Consider the following 26,297-nt stretch of genomic DNA (forward strand, 5'->3'; position numbering starts at 1 on the left):
GTAAGTTAGTTTGTTCCTTATTCATTTGTTTCCTATGTTACAATAGTGACTACACCTCAGAAATATTTCTTTGCCCCTAAAGTGCTTTGGGACATCGCAAAATGTAAGTCTTCCTTTTAGATGACACCGTTTTTATGCACTGAGTAAGCTGAAAAGTATTTTCAGTTGGCCTGCAACTAATGTTGACCATATTCAGCAGAGATGGACTTGCAATGAAACACACAGCGCTGAAGCATGGGGTCCCAAAAGTTTAAGTCTGCCTCTGATATTCAGGTTTGGAAATGACTGCCTGTCGCTGTGTAGCTTTATTTGATTTAATTTGTGATAACTTTTTTTGTAAGTGAGAAAAGCAAAAAGATCTCACTTCGAAGTGCTGGTTTAAAAAAAATCAGTTGTGCCAAAACCAAATCAGATTTTAGTCACCAGTGAGATGCTCTAATTTTTGGCATGGGTCTTAAACTTGACTTGTTACGGCATTATGCTGTTGATGTTTCAATTCCTATTGCTTTAAATTTTTTGACATAGGGAATAGTGCTCCAGTAATCAATGGTATGTTGCTGCTTATGCATATACAGAAGAGAGTGCAGCCTATCATTCTGGTGGTTTTGGGATTGTGACAAGTCTGACAACACCAGGTTTTAGTCCAACCTATTTATTTGATGATATACTCGCAAGCTTTCGGGTTAGTCCCTTCGTCAGGTGAATGGAGAGTTCTGGCCTCAGACAGAGCATATAAAGCACAGACAGTTTAGAGATTACTGATTAGAATGCGAATCCTTACTCCTAACCTGCTGTTCAAGACCTGAAGTGGCTGATAATGTGAGTGGAAGGAGCACTGATCACAGTTTAAAGAGATGTGTATTGTCTCCAGACAGTACAGTAAGTGAGGTTTTGCAAACCCAGGCAAGTCATGGGGGTTACAGATAGTGCGACATGAACCCAAGATCCCTGTTGAGACCGTCCTCATGTGTGCGGAACTTGGCTATCAGTCTCTGTTCAGCGACTCTGCGCTGTCATGTGTCGTGAAGGCCGCCTTGGAGAATGCTTACCCGAAGGTCAGATTTACAGGAGAAAGTTGAACATAGTTTTAAATATCCCACATGACTCGGACATTGCTTGCAAAAGTGCATTGGCTACACAATGTGCTTTTCCCCAAAATTCCTGCGTGGAAAACAAAATCTGAGCCCCCTGCGGCCTAAAATTGTTTGGTCCATATTGGTGGAAGTGGGGAAAGGGCCATCTTTGAGGTGGCGAAGATATTGCTTTACATCTGGCCTGCTGAATTCTTAATTTGGAGCTGCAAACACAAAATATTAAATCTGGAGAAGATTTGTATTTACCATGCTGATATTGCTCGCCTTGATAACCTAAAAAGTAAACATTTTATGTTAATGTTCCGTCTTTTCTAACTGTGCTGAGAAATTGAGCAGTCCCTTTGTGCTGATGTTTAATTGTGAAATATGGTAATCTTCTAACTTGCAGGCAGACTATGATAGATAAAAGAGGAGCATTATACGATAAAAGATACATGGATAAAATACCTAAAAAGGTAGCTTTAATTTCAGTTAATCACGTAAGCCTAATTTAGCTGAAAGAGCACCCTTTCCCTTGTTTTGCTTGGAGGATTCAAATGTAGCATGGGTCATCGTTAGAACTACATTTTTTTTTATCCATGCAAGATATTTTGCCAATGAATTAAGTGGATTTCTATAATGTAAAAGGCAATTTTGTTTTCAAGTATTTAGGAATACCAGTACTTACCTGTATTGTTTTCCTATTTTCAAAAGTTAGGGCAAAACACAATCTTACAATCGCAAATATAAATTGGAATTTAGGTTGGAATGTTTCAGATTATCTCACTGGTAGGATTTTCCGGTCCTGCTGACGGTGAACCCCCACTGCCAGGGTGCACAGAATGGAAAACCCTGTTGATGGTGGCAGAATTCTGCCAACCAGTGGTGGGCTGCCTCCTCTGCCATGAATCGCACCATGGGGCAGTGTGAAAAATCTCACTTGTAGTGTCTGTATATTGACTACCTTGTAAATTTTTAGCATTAACATCCCTGCATACGTCTTGTGAAGTCACTGTATGGTGTTTGTAAAAGGAGTGCATCAATATAACCATATTCCTTGGCACAAGTGCTTTATTCTGGTATCGACATGGACCAAAGTTGAAATAGTTTGTTAGGCCTCTGGTTTCTGGGGATTTGTTTGGCCAGCAGCTCTGTTCTACAGCCATGTCTCATAGACTTGCTCTTTGCGCTCAGTGAGCCGTCAGCAACAAATCCTTGTTGATTTGAGTTTGTTCCTCACATTTTAGATATGTGGTAAAGTAACAATACTTAATTTTTTGCTTTGAATAGCTTTAGCATTAAATCTGAGCATTTCTAAATGTATTAACGTACAGTATTGATGCTAATCAAAATCCAGAAAAACTCAGTGCAGTGGATTTTTATCCAACTGAGTTCTGCTGTTCAGCCATTCATAACATAAGAGAAGTATGCTTTGCTTCTCTCCATGGCAAAAGATAGTGGGCATTTTACAGAGCACTGATAAATGCTGGATCTCGCAAAAAATGTCGCACACAATGAGGTACCATTTCTTTTCAGTAAAAACAGTATTTAAGCTACAGTATATTTCGTATTGAGACTTTCCCAGATAATGCAGACTTCGCTGGCTGAATACACGTTCAAATTAAAATATATTTGTGGTGAGTTCAGTATGTTCAAGGGGTCTGTCGAGTTTGAGCCCCCGTGATTCAGTGAAAGCTTTTCAATGTATCGTTATTCCCCCTGCGTCGGGTTCCCACACAAATGAGCCTGACCACGTGCACGCATTTACCTAATGTAGATATAAATGTGTTAAAAGTTGCACGTGCAATACTTCAGACTAGTGGTTTTTACTACATTTCAGTAATCTTTTGGTCTCTTTTATAAAAACAATAAACAACCTGGATTTGTAGCCATGCGGATGTCCATCAATCCAAAGAGATTGCCCATTGCTATTATCCGAAACAGCAACGAATTCTTACAAAATTAAATGGTCATCAGCTTTCAGGGGGGTATATTCTATTTAAGATACTTAGAATCTCGTGAAGAACAATTATTCTTAAAGTTACAATATAATGTGACTAAATTTGCAGTCAAGTGAACGACTGGATGTGTAATTGGATTGAGGCAGTCTTTGGTTGCAGTTTGGCCAACCCCGTGTGTTGAAGTGTTATAGGTCAAAGCAAGGCTCATGCAAGATGAAGACAGAACTTGCTTTTAATCCGCTTGTCTTTTTATTCTTTGAGTTTTTGATTGCTATCTTAATTTATCTGGCAAATTTTCCTGACACAAAAAGATTATTTGGCACTGTAAGGTCCATTCATTCCTTGGAATAGACAAAGACAGCACTGGTACAACGTTGAAATGAATTTCTTTTATTGAACAGAACTTAAAATTAAATCATTACAAAAGTGAAAAGAAACAGAAAAGCCGGAGAGAGACTAGCTTTTCTGCCAGCACCCCTATACTGATCACACACAAACTCAAAAATAAAGCTGAACTGCAAACACAAATCTGAAACTACAATATGTGTCATTTGTTACCTTGTTTTTGAAACTGTTTTGCGTATGCTGTCTCCAACTTGGAGAAACAGGCCGTGCAGATGTTGTTTATGAAAAACTTGTTTGGCTAATGAAGAGCCTATTCTGCTTGCACTGTACCCTTCAAAAATGCAGTCAATTTCTAGCTAACCCAGCATGCCTTTTGGAGTTTTAAAATGTAGTCACGTGTTTGTTAATTTTTCAAGCTTGGCATTTAAATATAATCACATGGCAAAAATCTCTCAAAATGAAATCTTAACATAAACGAAGCAAACCAAACACAATATCCCTCAACAGCCACTAATTAATTTTAGAATCCGTGTGTGCTCAGATACCTGTAAGTCTTGTATTATTCCTTTTTTTTCCCATGTAAATTCAAGTTTATGATTAAATTTATAGATCGACCCCAGACTGTAAGTTAAATGCCTGAACACACAAACTCATATTTGAAATGTTAAATGAGTAACTGTTAAGGATTCCAATGGATATTCATTTCTTCCACTTGTTACTTTCATAACTCCACGTTGAAACACTGCCTTCAATAGCGTTCATTTTCATGTCCAGCATTCTGTTGGTCTGCTTCACCTCCCATTCATCAGAGGAACATCAGCACATACAAGCTCCCTCAGCCAGAAGGCAGTCCAGTAAAACCCAACATGAAAAAGACTCCATCAAAATCAGTTTTCCATTCATTTGATGTCTTGTTCATTTCTGCAAAACTTTGGTGAAAGCAAATGTGATTCACAAAGTATCAGTGGAAATAAAACAACATTTAAGGGGCTTGATAGTTAAGGAGAAGGAATTTCTTCAAAGGGTTTGAATTGTTGGATGCTCAATTGATCAGTATATTGAATGCTTGAGATCTGCAGGCTTTTTGAAAACTAAGGGAAGTACAGTGACGCAGTGGTTAGCATTGTTGCCTTACAGTATCAGGGACCTGGGTTCAATTCCGGCCTCGGGTGACTCAATGTGGAGTTTGCACGTTCTCCCCATATCTGTGTGGGTTTCCTCCCACACTCAATAGATGTGTGGGTCAAATTGATTGGCCATACTAAATTAACCATTAGTGTCAGGAGAATTAGCAGGGTAAACATGTGGGGGATAATGGGAATGAGGCCTAGGTAGTATTGTTATCAGTGCAGACTCCATGGGCCAACTGGCCTCATTCTGCACTGTAGGGATTCTATGTTCTATAATTAAGGAATGGGGCTAGTGCAAGAAAGTGGAATTGACATAGATCAGCCACAATCTTAATTAAAATTTAAACAGATTGCTGTTTATGTGATTAAATAGCCAGTAAACTGAATTGGGGCTAGAGAAACCAGATTCAGCTAGTTAGCTAATTAACTTCTTGGCTCTGTCTCAGCAAAGTGTGTTTACCTGTCCACGACAAACTCGGGTATGCACTCAGTTCCTCACTTGCACTTGTTTGCTTACGCACTAAAGTCAACTTTGTGAAATTATTTCCTTTCAGTCCCCAAATAGTTCTGGTTAGGTTCGTCCACTAAAACTAGTTCTGAGATTTAATTGTGGCTATTTTGCCTTTTTGGAATACAGTAAAATCTTTATTACCCTGCATGCACGGGAAATGAGTGGCGTCAGTTAATCAAAAATGTCAGTTAATGGATAGTTCCATTTATAGTGCAATACTTGTAGCTTGAACTAATATGCAAGGAAGTAAAGAACATTATTCTTTTTACTTTAATTGTTAATAGTACTTTAAAACATGAGGTATAAAATATAGCGTACAGGTTCTGGATGCTTCATAATTACTTCCAGTTGGTAAAATGACGGTTCGTATTTGGGGTACATTGAAAATTCTGGTTAGCAGAGAATTTCAGTTGTAGAGTGCCAGATAACACAGTTTACAGTTTGGGCCCAATGGCATTTGGTATATCTAGAGCCATTCTGTATGCAGTGTTTGTTATACCTTTTAAAGTTTTGTACGTAAAACAAGTCTGATACTGCTCTCAAAACAGTTTTTTAAAACAACTTGTTTTTCCCTTCAAGAGTATGTTGGCTTTGGGGATCGGGAACTCTCAGATGAATTCAAACCCCACTCCAGAAGTTTGGACAAATCATCATCATGGCTGCTAGTTCCGTGCAGCACTGAGGAAATGCTGTACTGTTAAACCATAAATCCCATAGCAATTTTTTTGAAGAATAACAAGATCATGATTTCCTAGCGAACATTATCTGGGCATTTTTCTCATTGCTGTTTGTGGGACTTTTCTTACATTTAAATTGGCAGCTGCGTTGCCCAATGTTATTTTGTTTTTATTTTCACTCCCTACATCTGTTATCTAACAGAGTTTACTTTTATTTTTGTCTCTCCTTTCCAGTTAGCCGTTTTACAGTGAGTAAGAGAAGTGTACAGACCAGTAAGTTCCCAAGTTTACACTCTATGCTGTGCTAGTTAGTGTAGTAGTGTTTTATCTATTGGCTACTAGGCCGGTGGAAAGATCTTATCGGCTGTACAGAAACCTTTGTGCCAAGGAAGCCACTCAGTTGTATCAAGCGCTACAGAAAGAAAAAGTACTATGGGTGTGTCGACATCATATGGACAGCAAAGGTTCAAGAAGGTGGCTCACAGCCATCTTCTCACGGGCAATTAAAAATGAACAATAAATGTTGACCACAACCTGATGCCCATATTCCAAGAATGAATTAAAAGAATTACACTTTTGCAGGATATTGATTAATTGTCCCAAATTCATCCTCATCAGGTAATTAGTTTAAGTGTTATATTGAAGAAAATTCTCTCTCTGGATTTACTTTGGCAACATCCATCATTGTACCACTTGGCTTTTCTCAAATTTTGACATAGTAGAAAATTAAATAACTTGCATTTGTATGGCACCTTTTAATCTATTACAATGTCTCAAGGCACAATGATTGTGTTTTAAGATGTGTCATACAAGTGGGGAAAGAAGTAGCGAAGCAGAGGAGAAAATCGAAAGTGTCGAACCTCGACAGCTGAAAACACAGCAGGCACTGGTGGAGCAAAGAATATCAGTGATAAATTAGAGGACACAATTGAAGAAACGCTGAAATCTTGGTTGATTGGATGAGTGGCAAAAATTTTCAAATTAGGAAGAGAATTTTAACATGGTGGCATTATTGGATCAGGAGATAGTGTAGGTCAGTGAGCACATGGGATGATGAGTGAATGAGCCAAGTTAGCTGGGCAGCAGAATTTTAGGTAGTCCAAGTTTACAGAGGATGCAAGCTGTGAAGTGGATCTGGAGAACATTGGAATAGTTGTGGCTAGAGGTAATAAAGGCATGGATGAGGGTTTCAGCTGCAAATGAGCTAAGATAGCAGTAGAGATGGGCAATTGTTACTGAAGTGGAAGTAAGTGATTTGCTGATCTTTGAACACACATGCCACTAAAATGTTATCACCAACAATGCTTATGCTTTTCAGTGAAATCTGAAGGATAACTTGTGTAAGTAAGCACCTACTTATTGCTACAGTCCGTAACCAATGGTGGGAACCTGTACTCGCTGTTAGCTCACTCTGCAATGCAGAAAAATTATTATCCTAGTGATTATTATAGATCTGCCAAAACATGGGACTATGATTTTGCAGTTTGAATAAGAGAAACTACTTCAAACAATGTGAATGTGGAACGGGTTCTTCATATTCCAGATATGTGGAGGTCAGATAAAATCTCTGGCACCAAATGAGATTTACTCTAACATGAATGAAAAAGTAAATGAGAGCCCAGAGATGCACCGGTCTGTAATGTCCAAGCTCTGGTGCAGTGTATCTGGGGGTATATCATCCCATGCTTCCCCCCCCCCCCCCCCCCATATGCTCCAAGGAGTTCTCGGTAAGGATTGCATGGCAATTATGTGGGGAGTTTAAGCTTCCTTTAGGCAATTCCCTGCATCGGGAACTGCCCAATAATGGGATTTAAATTACAAACATTGGATAGTTCCAACAGTAATACAGTAATTGTTAACCAGGAAAAAATGGAATAATTAAAACCGCTTCTGGGTAACTACACTCCTGACCCATTCCAACTCCCTATGGGACTACGACTACTATTCGACCCTGTTCTCCGCCCAGCTTGCCTGAGTCCTCCTTACCTGCATTGGAGGGTTGGGCGTGATAGGAGCAGCTTCATCCTAACGCGAAGAACCTAGCAGTGGAGTTGCAGTCTGACTTGGGGGTGGCACAGCGCCAAGGACTTGAATTCGATTCTGTCCTCGGGTGATGGCCTGCATGGAATTTGCACATTCTCCACATATCTGTGTGGATTTCCTCCCAGTCTACAGATGTGCGGGTTAGGTTGATTGGCCATGCTAAATTGCCCCTTAGTGTCAAGGGAATTAACAGGGTAAATCCAGGGGGGTTATGGGAATAGGGCTAGATGGGATTGTAGCTGGTGCAGACTTGATGGGCCGAATGGCCTCATGCACTGTAGGGATTTTATGACTCAATTGCCACTCCCTGTAAGTTGTGGGCTTTTTTTTAACTAAAGAAAGGCAAAGTATATGTGAAGAGGTCCATCATAATTAGCATGAAATTCTTCACAAATCCAGAAATCATGAACATATTTTAGAAGCTGCAGCATTCAGACATCTACAGAGCAGTGAACCATCAAAAAATAATTCTAGGCATATGTGTGGCTTTATGGTGACTTTGGAGGCACCTTTATTTCCAGAGCACCAGAACTGCTGCTATGGAAATACAGCTTGTGCATCCGCCTATCTTTGGAAGTTGAAAGGCCATTTCCTGCATTGACATCTATATGGCTTCCTCTGGCAGATTGTCTATCTGTAATCTTTGTCTTTTTGGCTATTTTCTGATCTTTCTTTGGAAAAAATTGGAGGAGGGAACAAAGGGAGGAAAACCTGAACTGAATATATCTAGATAATTGGAGGCAATGAGAGATTAAGGTAAAATAAGGCTGAATATTTCATCCATACATTTTCTCTTCAAAAGTCCCCAGCACTGCTACACAATGCCCACAAACAAAGTTAACCAATGTGATTGCAGTCTTCAGCATAGGCCGCTCATAAACTGGCTGTGTAGTGCTGCCAACATGTGTGTTTTGTTTGCTCTTGCCATCGACTTGATGACTGTCATCTGAAATGAAGACTCTTCTAGTGGGAAATTAGGCACACAAGTCTTCAAACCAATTTTGAGATTAGGAAAGATTCTGGCATAGTGGTATTGTCACTGCACTGATAGTAGACAAAGGGTATGCTCTGGAGACCTGGGTTCAAATCTCACTGCAGCGATGGAATTTGAAAATTTGGAATTAAAAGTCTAGTGATGATCATTATTGCAAAAACCCATTTGATTCACTAATGTAATGAAATCTGCCATTCTTACTTGATATGGCCTACATGTGACTCCAGACCCACTACAATGTGGTTGACTCTGAAAGTGCGACATTCAGTTCAAGGGGCAATTATAGTTCAGCCTTGCTAGCAATGCCCACATCCCACAAAACAATGAAGAACAAAAATCAAATGAAAGTCCACACTTACAAATTCAAGACAAACCAAGATTGAAAAGATTAGGAGAGGAGATATTAAGTTTGTAGAAGGAGGGAGAGACATAGTGAGTAGTTTTCCAGTTATGGGGTACATTGAATGCTCCTAATTCTGTTCCATTCAAACCTGTAATTTGTTTTTATTCCCAATGTAAAGGGTAACAGCAATCCTTGTAAGCTTGCCAGACTGTTGAGGCTAGTTGGGGAAACTTCTTTTGAAAGCAGTTCTTCCTCCTAATCAGATTTAATGGATCCAGCAAGTTTATTTTGAGATGTAACTGGTTCTGTAATGTTCTTTATGTCTAGACCTGGCAATGCTACCATATGTCTTGGGGAAACATAAGAGACTGGTAACAAAATTGTAATATGGCATGTAGAAGATCTTCTGTTATGTTATGAACTCTTATTTTTGCATGATGTTGTGTTCTCTTTGAACTTAATGACCACTGTCAATCTGTTTCTCCTTAAAGCAAATGCTGATGAAACAACAAGAGAGACTGTCAGAAAGAGAACAGGATATTGAAGAACAAATCTACAAACTGAAGACTGATAAAAGTGTGATAGAGGTAAATTTAAACTTCTTAACCTTGTGACCTAACTCATTTAGGTTTCATGACTGCTAAATAGAGATGGTTTAATGCTGTTAGTTGAGACCTGATGTTTTCTCTTGGACGTATTTTGAAGCATTGCGCTGGTCAAGTTGATTGAATGGTGTCATTAAGAATCGTTATTCTGCCTTAATTGGTTAGGCATAACTATTATAAATCCCCAATTCTAAATTTCTACTGATCATAGAAATTATGTGCTGAGTCTCTTGAATGTTGTTGGAACTTTGCTTGTTTGGGAAAGTGAAGAGTATTCCATTCCACTCCCACATTGTACCTTTATAGGTACAATAGGTTTTGGGGAGTCAGTAGTTGAGTTCCCTGCTGCAGGATTCCTAGTTCCTGACCTGCTCTGGCTGGTCCCATTCAATTGCTGGTCAATAGTAACTTGTTAGTTCGGGATTCAGCAATGGTAATGCCATTGAATATCAAGGGTGAATTGTTAGATATAATCTTTTGGAGATGGTCACTGCCTAGGACTTATGTGGCTAGAGTGTTACTTGCCACTTGTCAGCCCGAGCCTAGATATTGCCCAGGTCTTGCTGCATTTGAACATGGGCTGCTTCAGCACTAAATTAGTTGTTTTATTTGGTTGAAATTGAGTGTAACCTACTTGCTTCAACTGGGAGACTATAATCTGAATCAGAAGATTCGATTCCAGCTCAGTTTGAATACTTACTATAACTTAGGCCAACCCTTGTGCTGTACTGAAGGTGCATTCCTTTGTTGGGTACCTCAATTTGGATCAGACATTAAGCCAAGATCTGAACATAAAAGATCACCATAACACTACAGGGATTTGTAAAGATATTCTGGTGGCTTGGCCAGCATTCCCTCCTGTCATTATCACTAAAACTCGTTAATGGTATTTTTTTGGGGCACGTGGCGCACAGATTGATACCTGTATTTGCCTTCATAAATACCTAAAGGTTGTGAAACAATTTGGGACATCCTGAGAATAAAAGTTACTAAAAAAAATGCAAGTGCAAACTAGCTTTCATTTTTATAGAAGCTTTAACAGAAAGCCTAGAATCCTATCGCGTTCTGACATTGTGTGTCACTAAAGTCTTCAGCTTAATCGCTGGGGTTTTGTTGGAAGTCAAGAGAGAAACAAATGGAGTTCGAGAGAAAATTAGGCAAAGGTTTAACGTGGGGGTGGGAATGAGGGCAGGTGCAGTTGGGTGTGGACTTTTACAGTGGCTGGGTGTGGACCTGTAAAGTGACATGGGGAGAAATAGAGATCCCCACAGGCCATGTGTCTTAGTAATTAAGTTCTGTACATTCCAACTGTTGATGTTCAGTCATGTTCTCCTGTTGGAAGTATGCCTGTTATCTAATGTTTGGAAGAGATGGCAGTAATGTTGCAATTGATATAGATATTCTGAGTCTTTTAGCCACTTTATGCTGAAGGAGATGTACTGAAATGTATATCTATATCAAGAGGTTCAATGTAGGTGTGCTGCAATTAGTGATCTGAAGACAAGCTTGTAGCAAATTATGAAAGTACAGATTTTACAAAGGTGTATTCTGTTGGTAACCATAATGCATTATTGGAAACTAACTTACAATTTATGTTAACTGTGGGATTGTGGAATGGAGCTCATACAGTTATAGATGAGGAAAGCAATTTAGTCAATCTGACCTCCTTTCAGGTTGAAAAACCCAAGTTTATTCAACCTTCCCTCACAACACTTAACTCTGATCCTGGGGATTAGCCTTGTGCCTTTAGCTACAATGCTTGACCTCATGCAGTCTGAATACAGTGTTATAAAGATTGATCATTGCTACTTCTGTTTTTAATATTTGACTGTATAGTTCAATTGCTTTTCTACATCGCTTGAATTTATTTAGCATGTTTGGTCTCCTTTTGGATTTAACCCTTTTTTAAGAAAAGATATTATTATAATGCCATTCATGAAGGGTATGTGCTATCATTTTTTTCCCTGGATCCCTATTGCCAAAATATGATGAATCTCATTTCTAATAAAGTTCAGAGAAATACTTCAATAGATATTAGATTTAATTGATCTTCGCATTTATGCCCAGGCGTGGTTCCCTTCATAAATATCAAGAACTGATTTGAGTTTAAAAGTCATGTGGTCTTCAAGCGTTATTGTATTCATTTGTGTTAGGACTTCAACAACTGAACTTTGGGAAGGGGAACCACCTGACACTGGCCCCTTTCGTTTTGAACATTTATAAAAATACTTTTGCACAAGATAATTCATAACTATCCAAACCAACAAAGTCCAGGGTGGATGCAATATTGTTTACGTGTTGCAGGAAAGGCAAAAACATTGGGGATGAACATGTCCTGACAATGAGAAGTCACATATTGCTGACCACAAAGAGTGTTTATAAAGATTAATGGTGTTCCGTTTTGACTAAAGAAGCAAACTATTTGCAATGCTGTGAATCATTTTCATTTTTGATTCTGTGCATCTGCATTTGGTGATTTGAGACCTCCTGTAGAAGGCTGAGGAATAGTGTTTCCACATTAAAACAAACAGTCCTGAGCTCTCCTTATATTGGCACAGAAGTGTGTGTGTGTGCACAAATAGCAAGACTTCTGCAATTTCCAGGATGTCTGCATCCACAGATAAGCTTAAATGGCACTGGTTTCAGATAGTGAGGCCTGCCCAGTGAGCCATTGGCTTGGATTTATTTGAGGCTTTGTGATTTTTTTAAATTCATTTACTAAGAGCGTCCAAATTCTCTCCTTCCCTCCTAGCCTCCATCCATCGTCCCAACCAGATGCATTTTTCCAGATTGTGCACCTTAGATCATTGAAGTAATTTCTACCACTGCTTTTTTGTTTGTTAGGAAAAAGTCCAGCAATTAAAAGAGGAAGTTCGCCTGCAGTATGAGAAAATGCGACAAATCTTGGAAGAGGATCTGGGGAAAACTTTGGAACTGATTGATAAAACACGAACAAAATTTTGTGATGAAAATGCATCGCAAGTGCATCAGCTAAATGAGCGACTGGAGGAGGCTAAAAAATTACTGAACTCCGTCCAAAAAATGTGGGACAGGACAGAGGATATTTCCTTTATGAAGGCAAGTTCTAAAGTAATGTCAGTCTTTAGTGATATTGCATGTGGAATTGGGATCAAGTCTTCAACTGAAGCATGGTTAGAGTATGGTAGGTAATTAGACCAGGCATAATTCAAAAGTCCTGCATCAGTATTTATTTAATTCATTCATCCAAATATGGGATGTGGGCATTGCTAGTTCGGCCAGTTTTTATTGTCCATCCCTAATTGCCTTTGGGAAGGTGCTGATGAGCTACCTTCTTGACCCACTGCAGTCCTTGTGATGTAGGTTCATCCACAGTGCTGTTAGGAGGGAGTTCCAGAATTTTGACCCAGCAACAATGAAGGAATGATGATATTTTTCTAAGTAGGGATGGTAAGTGGTTTGGAGGGTAACTTCTGAGTGGTGATGTTTCTGTAGTCCTTGTCCTTTGGAAGGTGCAGCCTAAGGAGCCTTGGTGAGTTTCAGCAGTGCATTTTGTAGATGATACACGTTATTGCTACTATTGGTGGTGGCAAAAGTGACTTGGATTTTCAATTATTTATAATTAAGGACAAAATTTCAAGGTGTTTTCGCAAATAGAATTAATTGGGGCATTGGATTTTCTGTGCAGCATAGGCTAAGGCAGGGGTTCCTAAACTGGGGTCCACGGACCCCCAGGGATCCGTGAAGGGTCTCCAGGGGTCTGTGGTTGCCACGTGACTGGCAAAGGCCGGTTTGAAAGAAGTAATATTGACTGCAATGGAATAGGTCACTCAGAACAAGGCTTCTTGAAGCACTGGAAACTGGTAGGCTGACAGTGATCCGAGATGCTTTTTCCTGGCCAATTTGATTTATTCCATCTTGCTGATACTGGGAAACAGTGAGGAGTGATCTGGCGGCAAAACAGGTGGCAGGAAGCAGTGAGTGGAGAGGTGCGAATGTGGGTGGGGGTTTGAGCCTCGGAGAAGTGCGAGTGAGAGAGTGGGTATACAAGTTTTGGATCGGCATGTGTGAGAGTGGGGGTATCGGATCTTGGAAAGGTGTGTGAGAGTATGAGGGGGTGAGCACATGCAAGGGGGGGGAGCGGAGTGAGAGGTATGAACGTGACGAGGTGTGTTATCATGTGTGTGTTATTCTGTAACTGACTTGCTGCCATATGGTATAAATGTAGCTGTAATAAATTGGAATGGAAAATTAATAAGAAAGGTTTAATAATATGGCCTACTTCTCTCAATTATATGTTAATTTTATGATATTGCATCTCTCTCTATTTTATAATGTGTTGAAGATGCACACCTCAGCAAACCTTGTCAGTGCTGTGGCCGAACCCACCAGTGGGAAGTATGCCACAGTGGGTATGTGCTTTCCCCTCCTTTTGCTTTAGAATCAAATGGTTGTCTATCTGAAGACATACCTTGGTGCCTTTGGGTATAGCATGTTTAGAGGGTGGTGCTGCTTTACCCAGCTGCTGTGTTTGAATGTTGCTGGTGGCTCTGTTGCAACTGTGTGTTGACAAACCAAGCTTTCTGCTTGCAAAAGAGAAATGCAGGTGGGAATCCCACAAACCCCCTGCCCTGACACACATCTATATATGGGCTAAACGTGGGCAATTGGGAGTGGCTTAGGGGTTTTTTAAAAAAAAGGGGGCAGCATGGACAAGTTGGGCCGAAGGCCCTGTTTCCATGCTATAAACTTATATGACTCTCCCATAATAGCCCAAGTAAATTGCTTCACTGTCAGCCTTAGAGATGGGATATGTGAAATGAACAGAAAGATTAAATAAGTATATTTTATTTATTAATTAATTCCTGACTAATTAATCTGAAAGCAAAACTAAATACTGTACTGTAACTATTTTTGATTAAAAGGTGCCAAGGAGAAAATCTGGTTCTTTTAATTTAAAGGGATAAATATGCACTGCCTCACCTTGTTATTTTTTCATTCTGAAGGTATTGAAATTCTGTTGCAGAAATGAACAGTTTACAGAAGGATTTTGGTTTCTAACTTGACTTGAAGAAACATGCACACAGCTAGTTTCCTGGCTTTTTTTTTAAGTAGCCAACTATTGACAAGTAGTCCTAATAGGAAAACTGTTTACTTCCTGCCCAGCAATAAAAAAAGACTTGAATTCCAAGTTGAGTTGCCATAACTACACAGTTCCTGACTTTGTTCCTAATGTCACTGCATACTTTTTGCCAGTTCTCTTTTCCCCATGTTACTGTAAATCAACAAGCAAAGGAACACACTGAGAAAAAGCTGTTTCACAGTGGGTATATATGCCAATAAATAGGAGTAGAATTTTTAATTTTGGTGTGTGTTAAAATCCTTTTTTTCTGTTTTCCATTGAGATTAAGAACCTCATAATTGCATTTTCCTCTCTCTTCAGCATTAGACTTTTGGGGTACTTGGGAATCTAATTCTGGTGTCCACAGGCCTGTGAGATGAATTGGTGACCTTGGTTAGGATTCAGTTAGTGATCTGCGCTGGGCTACAAGTAAAGATGCTGCACTTTGTCTCTGTGTTCCTGATTGTTGTCCATTGACCTTGGATGAAAAATGCACATGTCGATTTTGGATGCAAATTTGTTTCTGGCTCATTTAATCAAATTTCATTTGACACCAAAATTATGCTTTTAGCAAATTTGTAACTTTCCAGATTTAATGTTTTAATTGGTTCTAAACTGCATCATTAAGACATCTTCACCATTGCAATAGCAATTGTTGAATTCTTGCCCTGTCGCAATAACCCTGGAAAAGTTGCAGCATCTTTATGGCAGGGTTGAACCTAGAACTTGATCATCTAAATGAAGGAAGGAAAAAAAACTGACAAGAATGAATAATTCTTTGACTAAATGGCTATATGTGTATTATATTCTGTAAATTACAGATATTACACTATTCTGAAAGACATGCTAGTTAGGTACATTTAGCCATGCTAAATTCTCCCTCAGTGTACACGAACAGGCGCCGGAGTGTTGGGGGATTTTCATTGCAGTGTTAATGTAAGCCTCCTTGTGACTAGTAAATATATTTTACTATTATTTTTCATTTTGCTTTATTCAATTGTGTTGTCGGTCGAGAAAGCCAAAGAATACACAATTAAGGCTCAGACTAAGACGAAGCAAATGCACTTGGGATTCCTGTTCACTGTCCTATAATTCCTTTTGGGAAGTGCCCATGCTGAGATTGTTGGCCCAGGGCGGGGGAAGGCTTCAAGTACCCATTCAATTATGCAGCCTGCTCACCATCACTATCCAGACTTTTACATAAAGAATTGCAACTTGTATAGATTGCCAGAAGGCTACCAGTGCCCAATTAAGAATGAGCACCCAAGGGAATATATTGATCACTGAACTTTTCATTTCTGTTCATTCAGTTTTAACTGTGGGATGTAAACTTTTAAAGGATTTTAACAGGAAAAGTCCAGATTCTTACTTTGCTTCACTTACATTAAATGTAATTATTATAATGTCAAAACTACAAATAAAATGGTAGCCATGTTGCTTATTGTAACTTTATTTTTATTCCAGAATACCAAATCAGTAAAAATTTTGCTGGAAAGGTAAGCATTGATATCTTAAATTTTTAAATGATTCATAAGAAAATGAAGGACATTTGGTCATCTGCATGTGAAGGATAAAATGTTGAAAGTGGCCCTGACAAGGCTTTTTATAGAAAGCTGTAACATGCTGGAACTTACTGAACTGAGGATCTAATTGTTGGGCTATTACTGATTGCATTAATTCTATTAATTGAACTAGATTCACAAGTTATAGTACTTTAGAATATAGCCTTCCCTTGTAAATCAAACCATCTGTCTTAGCACCGAATTTAGATTCTATAAATAGCAACGCTGCAGACTCTTCAAAGTAGACTGCGCCATGCTTCTGTATAAGAACATAAGAACATAAGAAATAGGAGCAGGAGTAGGCCATCTAGCCCTTCGAGCCTGCCCCGCCATTCAATAAGATCATGGCTGATCTGTCGTGGCTCAGTTCCACTTTCCCGCCCTCTCCCCATAACCCTTAATCCCCTCTCTTATCAAGAACCCATCAACCCGCTTCTTAAAAATATTTAGCGAGGCAGCCTCCACCACTTCAACGGGCAGAGAATTCCAGAGATTCACCACCCTTTGAGTGAAGAAGTTCCTCCTCAACTCCGTTCTAAACCGCCTCCCCTTTATCTTGAGGCTGTGCCCCCTAGTCCTACTGTCTTTTTTGAGCGGGAAGAGTCTCTCCACCTCTATCCTATCCATCCCATTCATCATCTTATACGTCTCAATGAGATCTCCCCTCATTCTTCTAAACTCTAACGAGTACAAGCCTAGTTTATTCAGCCTCTCCTCATAGCTCAACCCCCTCAACTCCGGTATCAGCCTAGTAAACCTCCTCTGCACTCCCTCCAGGGCCAAAATATCCTTGCGCAGGTGCGGCGCCCAAAACTGCACACAGTACTCCAGCTGATCTAATCAAACTTCATCTGTTGCTCCACAAAATACCCTCATCAGTCTTCTATGGTGTTGTATGCTGAAAGTTGAGACCAAATATACTCTTCAGATGAAGGAAGGTTGGCTGCAGGGAATAACTGGACTATGGTACGCAAATGTAATTCACAAGAACGCAAATAGAAGCAGGAATAGGTCACCGGGCTCTTCAAGCCTGCCCCGCTATTCAATACAATCATGGCCTCAACTCCTTTTCTGTGCCATTTCCCATAGCCCTCTACTCCTTGAGCAATCAAATATTTATCCACCTCCACTTTAAATATTTCTAATGACCTAGCCTCCAGTACGCTTTGGGACAGAGAATTCCAGAGATTCACTGCCCCCAGTGAGAAGAAATCTATGCACTTCAGCTATAAGATAAAGGGTCGGTCATTTAAAACTATGTCCCCTTATTCGAGAACATGCACACTTGTGAAAACACCTCACCATGTATCCTCTCAAACCCCCTCAGGATTTTATATGTTTGAATAAGGTCATCCCTCACTCTTCTAAACTGCAAGGAATACAGATCCAGACTATTTAGTCTCACTTCATAGGACAATCCTCTTATTCCCAGGAATTTCTTGGACGGTCCCCAAATGTAGGGAGACCAAAACTGTATGCAGTATGCCAGGTGAGGCCTTACCGACACCCTGTGCAATTGCAACAAAACCTCTCTATTTTTAAACTCCAACTCCTTTGCAATAAAGGCCAAAATATCATTTGCCTTATTAACTACATGTTGGAATTGTTCCCATTTTAAAATAATCTTTTCCTTAATAATAATTTTATATTACTTTGAAAAATTGTCAAACAAGAAACCTTGGACGGTTTGGGAGCAGAGATGTTAAGTTGCTTGGAGCATGAGTGCTCCATGTAGGTTGTAAGTGTTAGGTTCATGAACTGGGGGCTGTATGACTGCAACTGTGCTACTGTTGGTGGGAGGGTGCTATTACAATGTGATAAGTTTCCATAAATGTGAACTTATAGAAAAGTATGACACATAGTGAGTGTAGGAAGTAAGATTTTGCACCACTTATTTGATTATGAAGTGTATGGTTGCATAATATTTTTAATATTTTAGGATTTAACATGCTGACCAACTAAATATACATTGTGTCACATTGCTGTACGAGGGAACTAACCATAGCAGACTGAAGGAATCATTTTGTCTTTATCGTCATTCCTGCAGTCGAACAAGCAAAACCCATTAAATAAAACAGAAAATACTAGAAATACTCATCCTGTGGAAAGGGAAACAAAGTCAGTGTTGATGGCCCTTTTACCAAAGGCTGAAGTTTACATATCTTAAAAAAGCGCTGCAAATGCCAACCTCATTTACAGGTGCCTAGTGTTGATTCTGCTATTAACATTTGAGGAAAATTAGATCGGTTTACAATGCACTGTGGTATTGTTTCTGGTGGTTTTATTATTGTGTTGGTGGAGCAGTGATTATCTGTAATGTGTGCATGTTCATTCTGAGTATAACTAGTGAATGAATGGTACCATATGCATAGGGACTACTCAATGATCATGTGTTGCCTCTGATCCTCTTGGAGCTTTTAACTGGCAGGGCTCAAATTGACTATTCTGCACCATTTGAAGTTTGGAATGCAAACTATCTCAAAAGTCCTATCAGTAATAAGCTAAACGTGTTTTCTGTTCAAAATAGTGAATGTTTTTCTTTCCTCAATAACAGTTACTTGTCAATGGGTTTTTCCCATTTGAGAGATATGAAAATACAAGGTTATGTCAGAGAATTCTGACATCAGAACATTGTCAGTGTCCAAAGTAGCCTAGAATGTGATTGTCGTCATCTTAACACAGACTTCCAAGAACATTTTTTATTAATAAGCTCCACGTGAACAAAGACCTCAGTTTTAAATGTTTCATCAGTGATGTGTTTGTTTAATAATTTTGGATGGCAGACACATTTTTCTACTGGAAATCATTAGATAGTACAACTGTTAAAATTAAGTCTTTATTAATTAATAAAATAGCAGCGTCTTTTAAACCTAGTTGATGGAGAGTTATTTAGAAGGAAGTTTTGATTCTGTAAGCACAATGCTGGATTGGGAAAGTGTAAATTTGGAGGTGGGTCTGTCATAATTTTGCCCTTACTTATCATAAGGCCTGAAGTAAACCACATTTTGCTCTAATATGTGAGTGGGCAGAGTCTGGAAAAATGGATTGTCTGTACATTGCACCTTGAGTAGGTGTTTGCTGTAACATTTTATAGTTGCTATATAAAACAGCTTAAAACATTTTTTCAGTTTGTAATATTTCTTTCTTTGAAGGACTCAAGCTTGCACAGGAAATGGACTGCCACCTCCCAAATTTGGTCACCTCCAGCCAAAACCTTTCTTAAGTGAGATTGGTAAGAAGGAGAAACACATCAGAAAGTTGCTTGAAGGTAAAGCGTCCAAATTTTACAAAATACCTGTATGTGGGGTCATAACCAAGTGTCACCTTCAGGCGAAGTGGAGTTAAAGGTTAAGGTATAATTAAGCCCAGTATAACGAGTTGAGATTTTACAGTTATATATTCACTCTCTTTTAGAAAACAGTTGAAAAAACTTTTGGGGGCCAGTAGAGAGATTGCTTGGAGCATAAGAGTTTTTCTGCAGGCAGCAGCTGAAAAGCTGGGAGCAGCATAAATGCCTCACAAACAGAACGGCGCAGTTCCAATATATATTTATTGTGAAAAGTTTGAAAGGATATGTATGTATCTCCATGGGTTTGTTTGTGCCTTTCTGTCTTTGTGTATAAATGTTTATTCAGTGTATAATGAATGTATGTCTCTGCCTGCTCGCATGAACAGGAATAGGCCGTTCAGCCTTTCAGGCCTGTTACATCATTCAGTGAGATTATGGCTGATCTTTATATCCCAACTCCATCTACCCATCTTGGCCCCATTATCTGTTAATACCTATCGCTGATTTAAAATTATTAGTTGGAGTAGCATGTGCTGCTTTTATTGGATGGGGGGAGCAAGAACACTGCCACCATTTTGTGTGAAGAAGTGTTCTTTAATTTCTTGAATAGGATTATTCTTGATATGTCCCCTAGCTGTAGACTCTTTTCACCAGTGGGAAAAGTTTCTCTCTTTACCCTGTCAAATCCCCCATTAATTACCTTCTTTAATTCAGGAATAGAAGCCTTGTCTATCTCATCTTTCCTCAGAATCTAATCCCCAGAACTCTGGATTCATAAAACCTGTCCATTATGCTCTAGATGTGGCTAATCAAGGCTGCAGCAAAACCTCCCCTTTCTATGTTCTGGCCCTTTACTTGGAAAGGCTATTAGCCAGTTTGACTTTCTTTTGTACCTGTCTACTACATTTTAATGGTTTGTGTAGATAGGCCCTTAAATTGTTCCTAGTTTTTCACTAGTATAAAAAAAACTATCTTTTATTTTGTCCAGAAAGATGATTTCACACTCAACCTGTGTTGAAAATTACCTGCCACTGTTTTGCTCATCAGTGTCTCTGTAATTTTATACTCCCATCCACACGACTCACTGCCATCAATCTTTGTGTCCTTGTTAAACCCGTATATATGGATCTCTATTACGTTACCCAAGTTATTGGTAAATATAGCGAATAATTGAGACTGCAGCACAGATCCTTGTGAGACACCACTTGTCTCTTCTTCTCAATTAGAGTACGTATCTGTTCACCTTCTCTGTATCCAGGTCAATAATTTGCCTTCAGTTCCATGAGCTTTAATTTTAGTTGACAGTTGCTTATGTGAAACCTTCTCAGTTCCCTCCTGGAGATCCAGATAAGCTACATCTTTAGAGTTGTTGCTTTAGTTACTTCCTCAAAAAAATTTCAGTTAGGTTTGTTTGATCTCCCTTTTACAATTCCATCTTGATGCTGAGTACTTAATTATAGATTCCAAAAACTTTACCACATCAGAAGTGAGACTAACAGGTCTGTAGTTTCCTGTTTTATGTAAGACTTCCTTAAATATTGAGTTATATTTGCAATTTTTCAATCTAAAGAGACAATCAAGAGTCATTGAAAGATTATGGCTAACAGCATTTGTAATTTCCTCACTCACTTCCTTTTGTTTTCACCCTTGGTTGTAACCAGGTTCTGGGGATTTATCAAACTCCAGTGCCATTATTTTATTCCAATACTTTTCTCTTGCTAATGTTAATTTTAGTGAGTGCCAGTCCTAGATTTGTTCATGATTTACCCAGAGTATTAGATATATTTACATGAGCCTCTACTTGAGAACTGGTACAAAGTAATTATTCACTTGGCATTTCCTTATTTTCATTTGCAATATTACTTGCATCTATTTTTAAAGAGCTCGCATTACCCTTTACTGCCCCTTTACTTTTGTAAAAACTTAGTTTAGAGATCATATACAAATTTATTTTCATATGTTCCCATTTTGCAGTTCTTATCATAATTTTGTCTCTCTTTCCTGGAATCAGTGCCTTTTGGATGTACTCTTTTCTTTGCATTTTGTATGCTATTTATGTTATCTCTCACCTCTACTTGAGCAAGTAGAACTCTCTCCCTGGAAAACTATATACTAGTATTAAGCTACGTTCTCCTTTGAACATCTCACTGTTCATATGTAGTCTTACCCGGTAAGAGTTTTGACTAATTTACTATTATTAGTATCTGTCTCATCCATTAGAGTTAGCTGTACCGAAATCCAGCATCTCAGTAAGTTTCTCCTTTTCAAACCTTACTTTGTATTTGATCACATTATGATCACTGTTAGGTTATTAACTAACAGTAAAGGAACACTTATCCAAGTCCGGTTCATTACTAAATCTAGCATTGCCTGTCTTCCAGCAGTGCTTCGGAAAAACTGTCCTGAATGCACTCAGGAAATTTGCTAACTTTCTGATTTGAGCTGCTCTGTTGTTCTCAATTGTTGTGAATACTGTTGAATGGAAAATATATTAGTATAAAGCTATTTTTAGATTTCGGCAATCTGCCTAAAACCAGCTCAGCTACGTTGAACTAGTTTTAAATAAATGCAATATTTAAAAGAAGCCTCCATGGGGGGGACATAAAGGAAAATGCAAGTATAAAAGAAATAATCAGCAGGGTTATTTTCGTAATCTCTTCAAAAGCAGGTCATGTGCCATCAACAACTTCCTGTGATCATTGCTGAAGACAGCTGTGTTGACTGGTGATTTCACTGATATCAATTCAAACACTTCATTTTTGTTTTTATTAGTAAAAATTTATTTTAAATTTTTTACACTGTCCTACTGTTTATAGATATGGTAGTGTAGTGGACATGGTGCTGAGCTAACAGGCCAGGTGAACAAGAATTCAGAACTCAGCATGGCAAATTGTGACATTTGAGTGAAGTTCTAATTTGTGGTCTTGCGTCATGCAAACTGATCATAAAAGCTGCTGGATTGTTAAAATAAAATCCAACTGATTCGCTAATGTCTCCCACCTTCCTTGTCTGACCTACATGCAACGCCAGTCTTAGTAGGGATAGCAGTTAATATAGTCTTGCCTAAGTTGTTCACATCATGAGAGCCGACAATCAAAAAAATGGGAGTTGTAAAATTGGTTAATAAGTGTCCATTCATCAAGTAATATAATCATTTTAGCTTGTCACCTAGATTTTCTCTTGAAGTAGCTGCGGTATTTATAAAAAATGTTGCATATAAAGATGCAATTTACAGCAGAATCTTCACCCAATTAAAGTGCAAGTTTTTTTTTGATAGACTAGGAATTCAGTAACCAGCCCGTGTTTGTGGCGGGATTCCCATTTGGTTTCTGCACTTGCCAAATTTTTTTAAAGTGGTAGTTTTCTGACCGATTGGTGAAGGAAGCAGGTCTTGATGTCAACAAGGGTTCACTGCACCCACCATTTAGAATTGAAATCTGACTCAAAAGTATTGATGAGTCAGGCAAGCGCTGATTGTAAGGCCAGCTGGCCACTAGTAACTTGTATCATTGCAGAGCACCATGGCTTAAGTATTAATGAATTAAAGTGTTTCACTGAGTGAAGAGACTGGGAACGTTCCAGGGAGCACTTGCTCAAGTGGGAATCGATAGAGTTTAAGTCTAGGAATTGGTAGAATGGAGTGTTGCATGTGCCAGGTGAATGCAACCTCTTATGTTGCAGAATTTTCATGGTTGTTGATTTACATGTGAACAGGAGAAGTACTTTGTATAATTTGGACAAAAGTTAACAGTGTTCATTGAGAAAACAGAAGCTTGAACAAAACAAATGTTTTGTATTTCAAACAAATAAAACCAGCCTGCTGAATAAGTAACAACAATACTTGTCTCCATGTATTTGTAGTAATTGCAGATTATTGATGTAACTTTTTTTTGCTGTATTTCAACAGGGACAATAAGCACTCCTGTACCGTTTCTGCAGAGCGTTCCAGCTTACACCTGCAACATTTCCAATACCGCTGGAGAAAAACGCAAACACTCCACTGCTTTCCCTATGCCCACGACATCTGCTGTGGACAATGGCTTCCTGGAAGTTACGGCTGGGAATGTTGCCAGCCAGTTCATGGGTCAGGGTGGGCCTGTTGTAGAGGGCCAGTCCACACAATCTCTTGTGCCCTGCAGCTCTTCCCCACACATTGTGGGACTGACCAGCGGTCCGCAGCCTGTCCACACGGGTCCAGTCTTCAATACAACTCACTATCCCAATGGCACGCCTCCCCAGCAGTCTGTACTTTCCCAGTCAGTTGGTTACGGTGGGCGCAAAATCCTCGTCTGCTCTGTAGATAACTGTTACTGTTCTGGTGTGCCTTCTGTTTCGAACCACAATGGACACCAGCCATACAGCAGATCGGGCACTTTCCCATGGTCTGTGACGTCACAGGAATACGCACACGCTCTTCCACCTGCTCCCTCGGTACCTCAATCCCTAATATCGTATGGAATGGGATCGGCATCTCATAACAACACTGCAGGCAAGATAACTGCAGGATATATGGCCAATCCTTCTCTGAACACTACACCGCAAACTAATCTTCTAAATTCTGTCTACCATACATTTTGAACAGTTTGTGCATTTTCTCATTTTTTAAAAAGTTTTTCTTCTTTCTGTAAATGTTAATTTCAAATCATTTGCTTAAAAAGAAGTTAGAAAATACATTCCGCACATGATGTAACCTTTTTGTGCAATTGAATTCCAGTGCTGGTTTAGTAATCCATTCACAGATGGAGTCATGTTGTGTATTAAATGACTTCCTTTGGCTGTTTCTGCCAGGAGTGCCACAACCATAACAGAATTTTTATATGAAAACTCTTAGCACTTTTTGCAGAGGCATTTAATATTAGTTAATCACAATAGTGCTCTGGTATAATAATAACAGCAATAAACAGAGGTACCATTTGACAGTGAAGCACAAATTACGCTGATATGCGTTGACACCATTTGTCTGACCTGTTAAATAGGCGGATCTGAGAGGAGATATGCTACCCTAACACTGGAAGTTGTCACAAGGTAACGCAATGCTGAATGGAGGATTGTCTCTGGCGAGTTGTCAGGCAGGACGTTCAATCATTGATTGTCATAGTTACCCAATGGTCCTTTACCCAATAAACCCTTTGAGTATGGACTTCCCTTGTGGAACAAGAAATCTAAGAAGAAAAGAATTTTTTTGTTTTAAGTGTTCACGGTGTGACTCTGGCTTCCTGGAGATTGAAACTACACCCTAATTAAGCATGGCAGATTTGGCCTGTCACTTTAATCATGTAATTTAAAAAAAAGTCACAAAAGGACTGCTCCGATGCAGAGTGAAATACTGGTCAGGCTGGGTTCCTGGCCAGCTAGAAGAAAGACAGATTATTTTAGGTTTGGCAAATGCTGTCCTGTAAACTATATATTGATAAATAATTGGGAATATGCTAAATGCATAACATGAACATTTCTTAATCGGTATTCTGTAGAAGAACTGGAGTATTTGGGAATCTTGTTTTTATTTCTAGAAAATGCTAGGGGTGGGGGGAATGTTACAATAATGCTCAAAGGGTTGAAGATCTGTTTGTCGAACAAACATCTTTTCAGGCCTGTTGTGTTGAATGGGCTATTACAGTGGAACCTCATTATTACTAACCCTTGGTTTTTGTCAGTGTCGGGGGTGGGGGCTTCACCTTGCCAAGGTTTGAGCTCTTCGGTTCTGACTTCATTCCTTCACCACCGACTGCTGAAAAAAACGTTCCGCCGATTTTACTTTATTTTGTTTTGTTTGTTTTCAGTTCTGCATCCGGGCAATGATGGTGGCACTAGGATGTTCTGTGAATGGTAAAAGCAATTGCAGCAGTGCAGTTTGTTATCACTGGGCAAAGGAATGAAAGATAATTCATTACAAATGGTGCCGATGGATCTGCTGGTCTGCATGTTATAACAAAGTTTGTTTCATCAAGGGATTGAATTCCTTGGACTTTTTTTTTCAATTAAAACTGAAATGGAGCTTCAGTTGGGGACCTGGGGAAAGTTTGATGTAACAGAAGGTTTGTCGTAACGAGGTTTGGCTGTATTTTAACTGTACGGTGATGGTCCATAGGCATTTGACCACAGGAGCTCTGTTTTGCTTTGTCCCTGCAGAAAAGGGTGAATGTCAGTGTTTGGAAAAACTATTGTAATCAGTAAAATCAAAGACTGTCGGTATTTTGTCTTACTCAAATACTTATAGTTACCAGGTTATGCAGGGTTTATCTTAACCTCCTATTTCATGTCACTTTATCAATATCTTCTTTTAAGACATTGAATAAACATGTATACATGCATCGTTGAGGACTGTCTTTTTTTCTTAAGCGTGCAAAGATTCTAATTTCATTTGGTTATGTTCTCTGCACCACAGAACAAGGAAGATCTCAGATTTGATTCACTGTGGCAGCTAGGCTGCCATCTTTAGACCCAATCATTCTGGTATCAGGAGGGAGGGGAAGCAACCAGAACCTCACTGCTCATTATTGTCAGTTTCACGAGATAAAACAAGGATCAGACTCCGCTGCAAGGTCCACTTTGGTTGATAGCTAGACAATGTTGACTATCCTAGATTGATGCATGAATGGTGAGAGAATTGAATTGAGAATCTGACATGCTGCCATAACGTCTTTCGGCAGAACTGCAAAAAAA

General features: G+C 39.1%; 1 protein-coding gene across 3 annotated transcripts in view; it reads left to right on the forward strand.

Moving 5' to 3' along the window:
* The window catches only part of trim8b (tripartite motif containing 8b), an 81,968-nt gene extending 56,023 nt beyond the window's left edge, over positions 1-25,945 (forward strand). For all 3 annotated transcript variants that reach the window (XM_080205903.1, XM_080205904.1, XM_080205905.1), the window contains exons 3-7: positions 9,569-9,664; positions 12,527-12,760; positions 16,248-16,279; positions 19,498-19,613; positions 23,542-25,945. In XM_080205903.1, the coding sequence (XP_080062029.1) occupies positions 9,569-9,664; positions 12,527-12,760; positions 16,248-16,279; positions 19,498-19,613; positions 23,542-24,212 (1,149 nt within the window). In that variant the 3' untranslated portion in view covers positions 24,213-25,945. The remainder of the gene's footprint in view (positions 1-9,568; positions 9,665-12,526; positions 12,761-16,247; positions 16,280-19,497; positions 19,614-23,541) is intronic.
* The last annotated feature ends 352 nt before the right edge of the window (positions 25,946-26,297 follow it).

This window comes from Carcharhinus amblyrhynchos, chromosome 17 (assembly GCF_965287045.1).
Source record: "Carcharhinus amblyrhynchos chromosome 17, sCarAmb.v2.hapA, whole genome shotgun sequence".
NCBI classification, from domain to species: domain Eukaryota; kingdom Metazoa; phylum Chordata; class Chondrichthyes; order Carcharhiniformes; family Carcharhinidae; genus Carcharhinus; species Carcharhinus amblyrhynchos.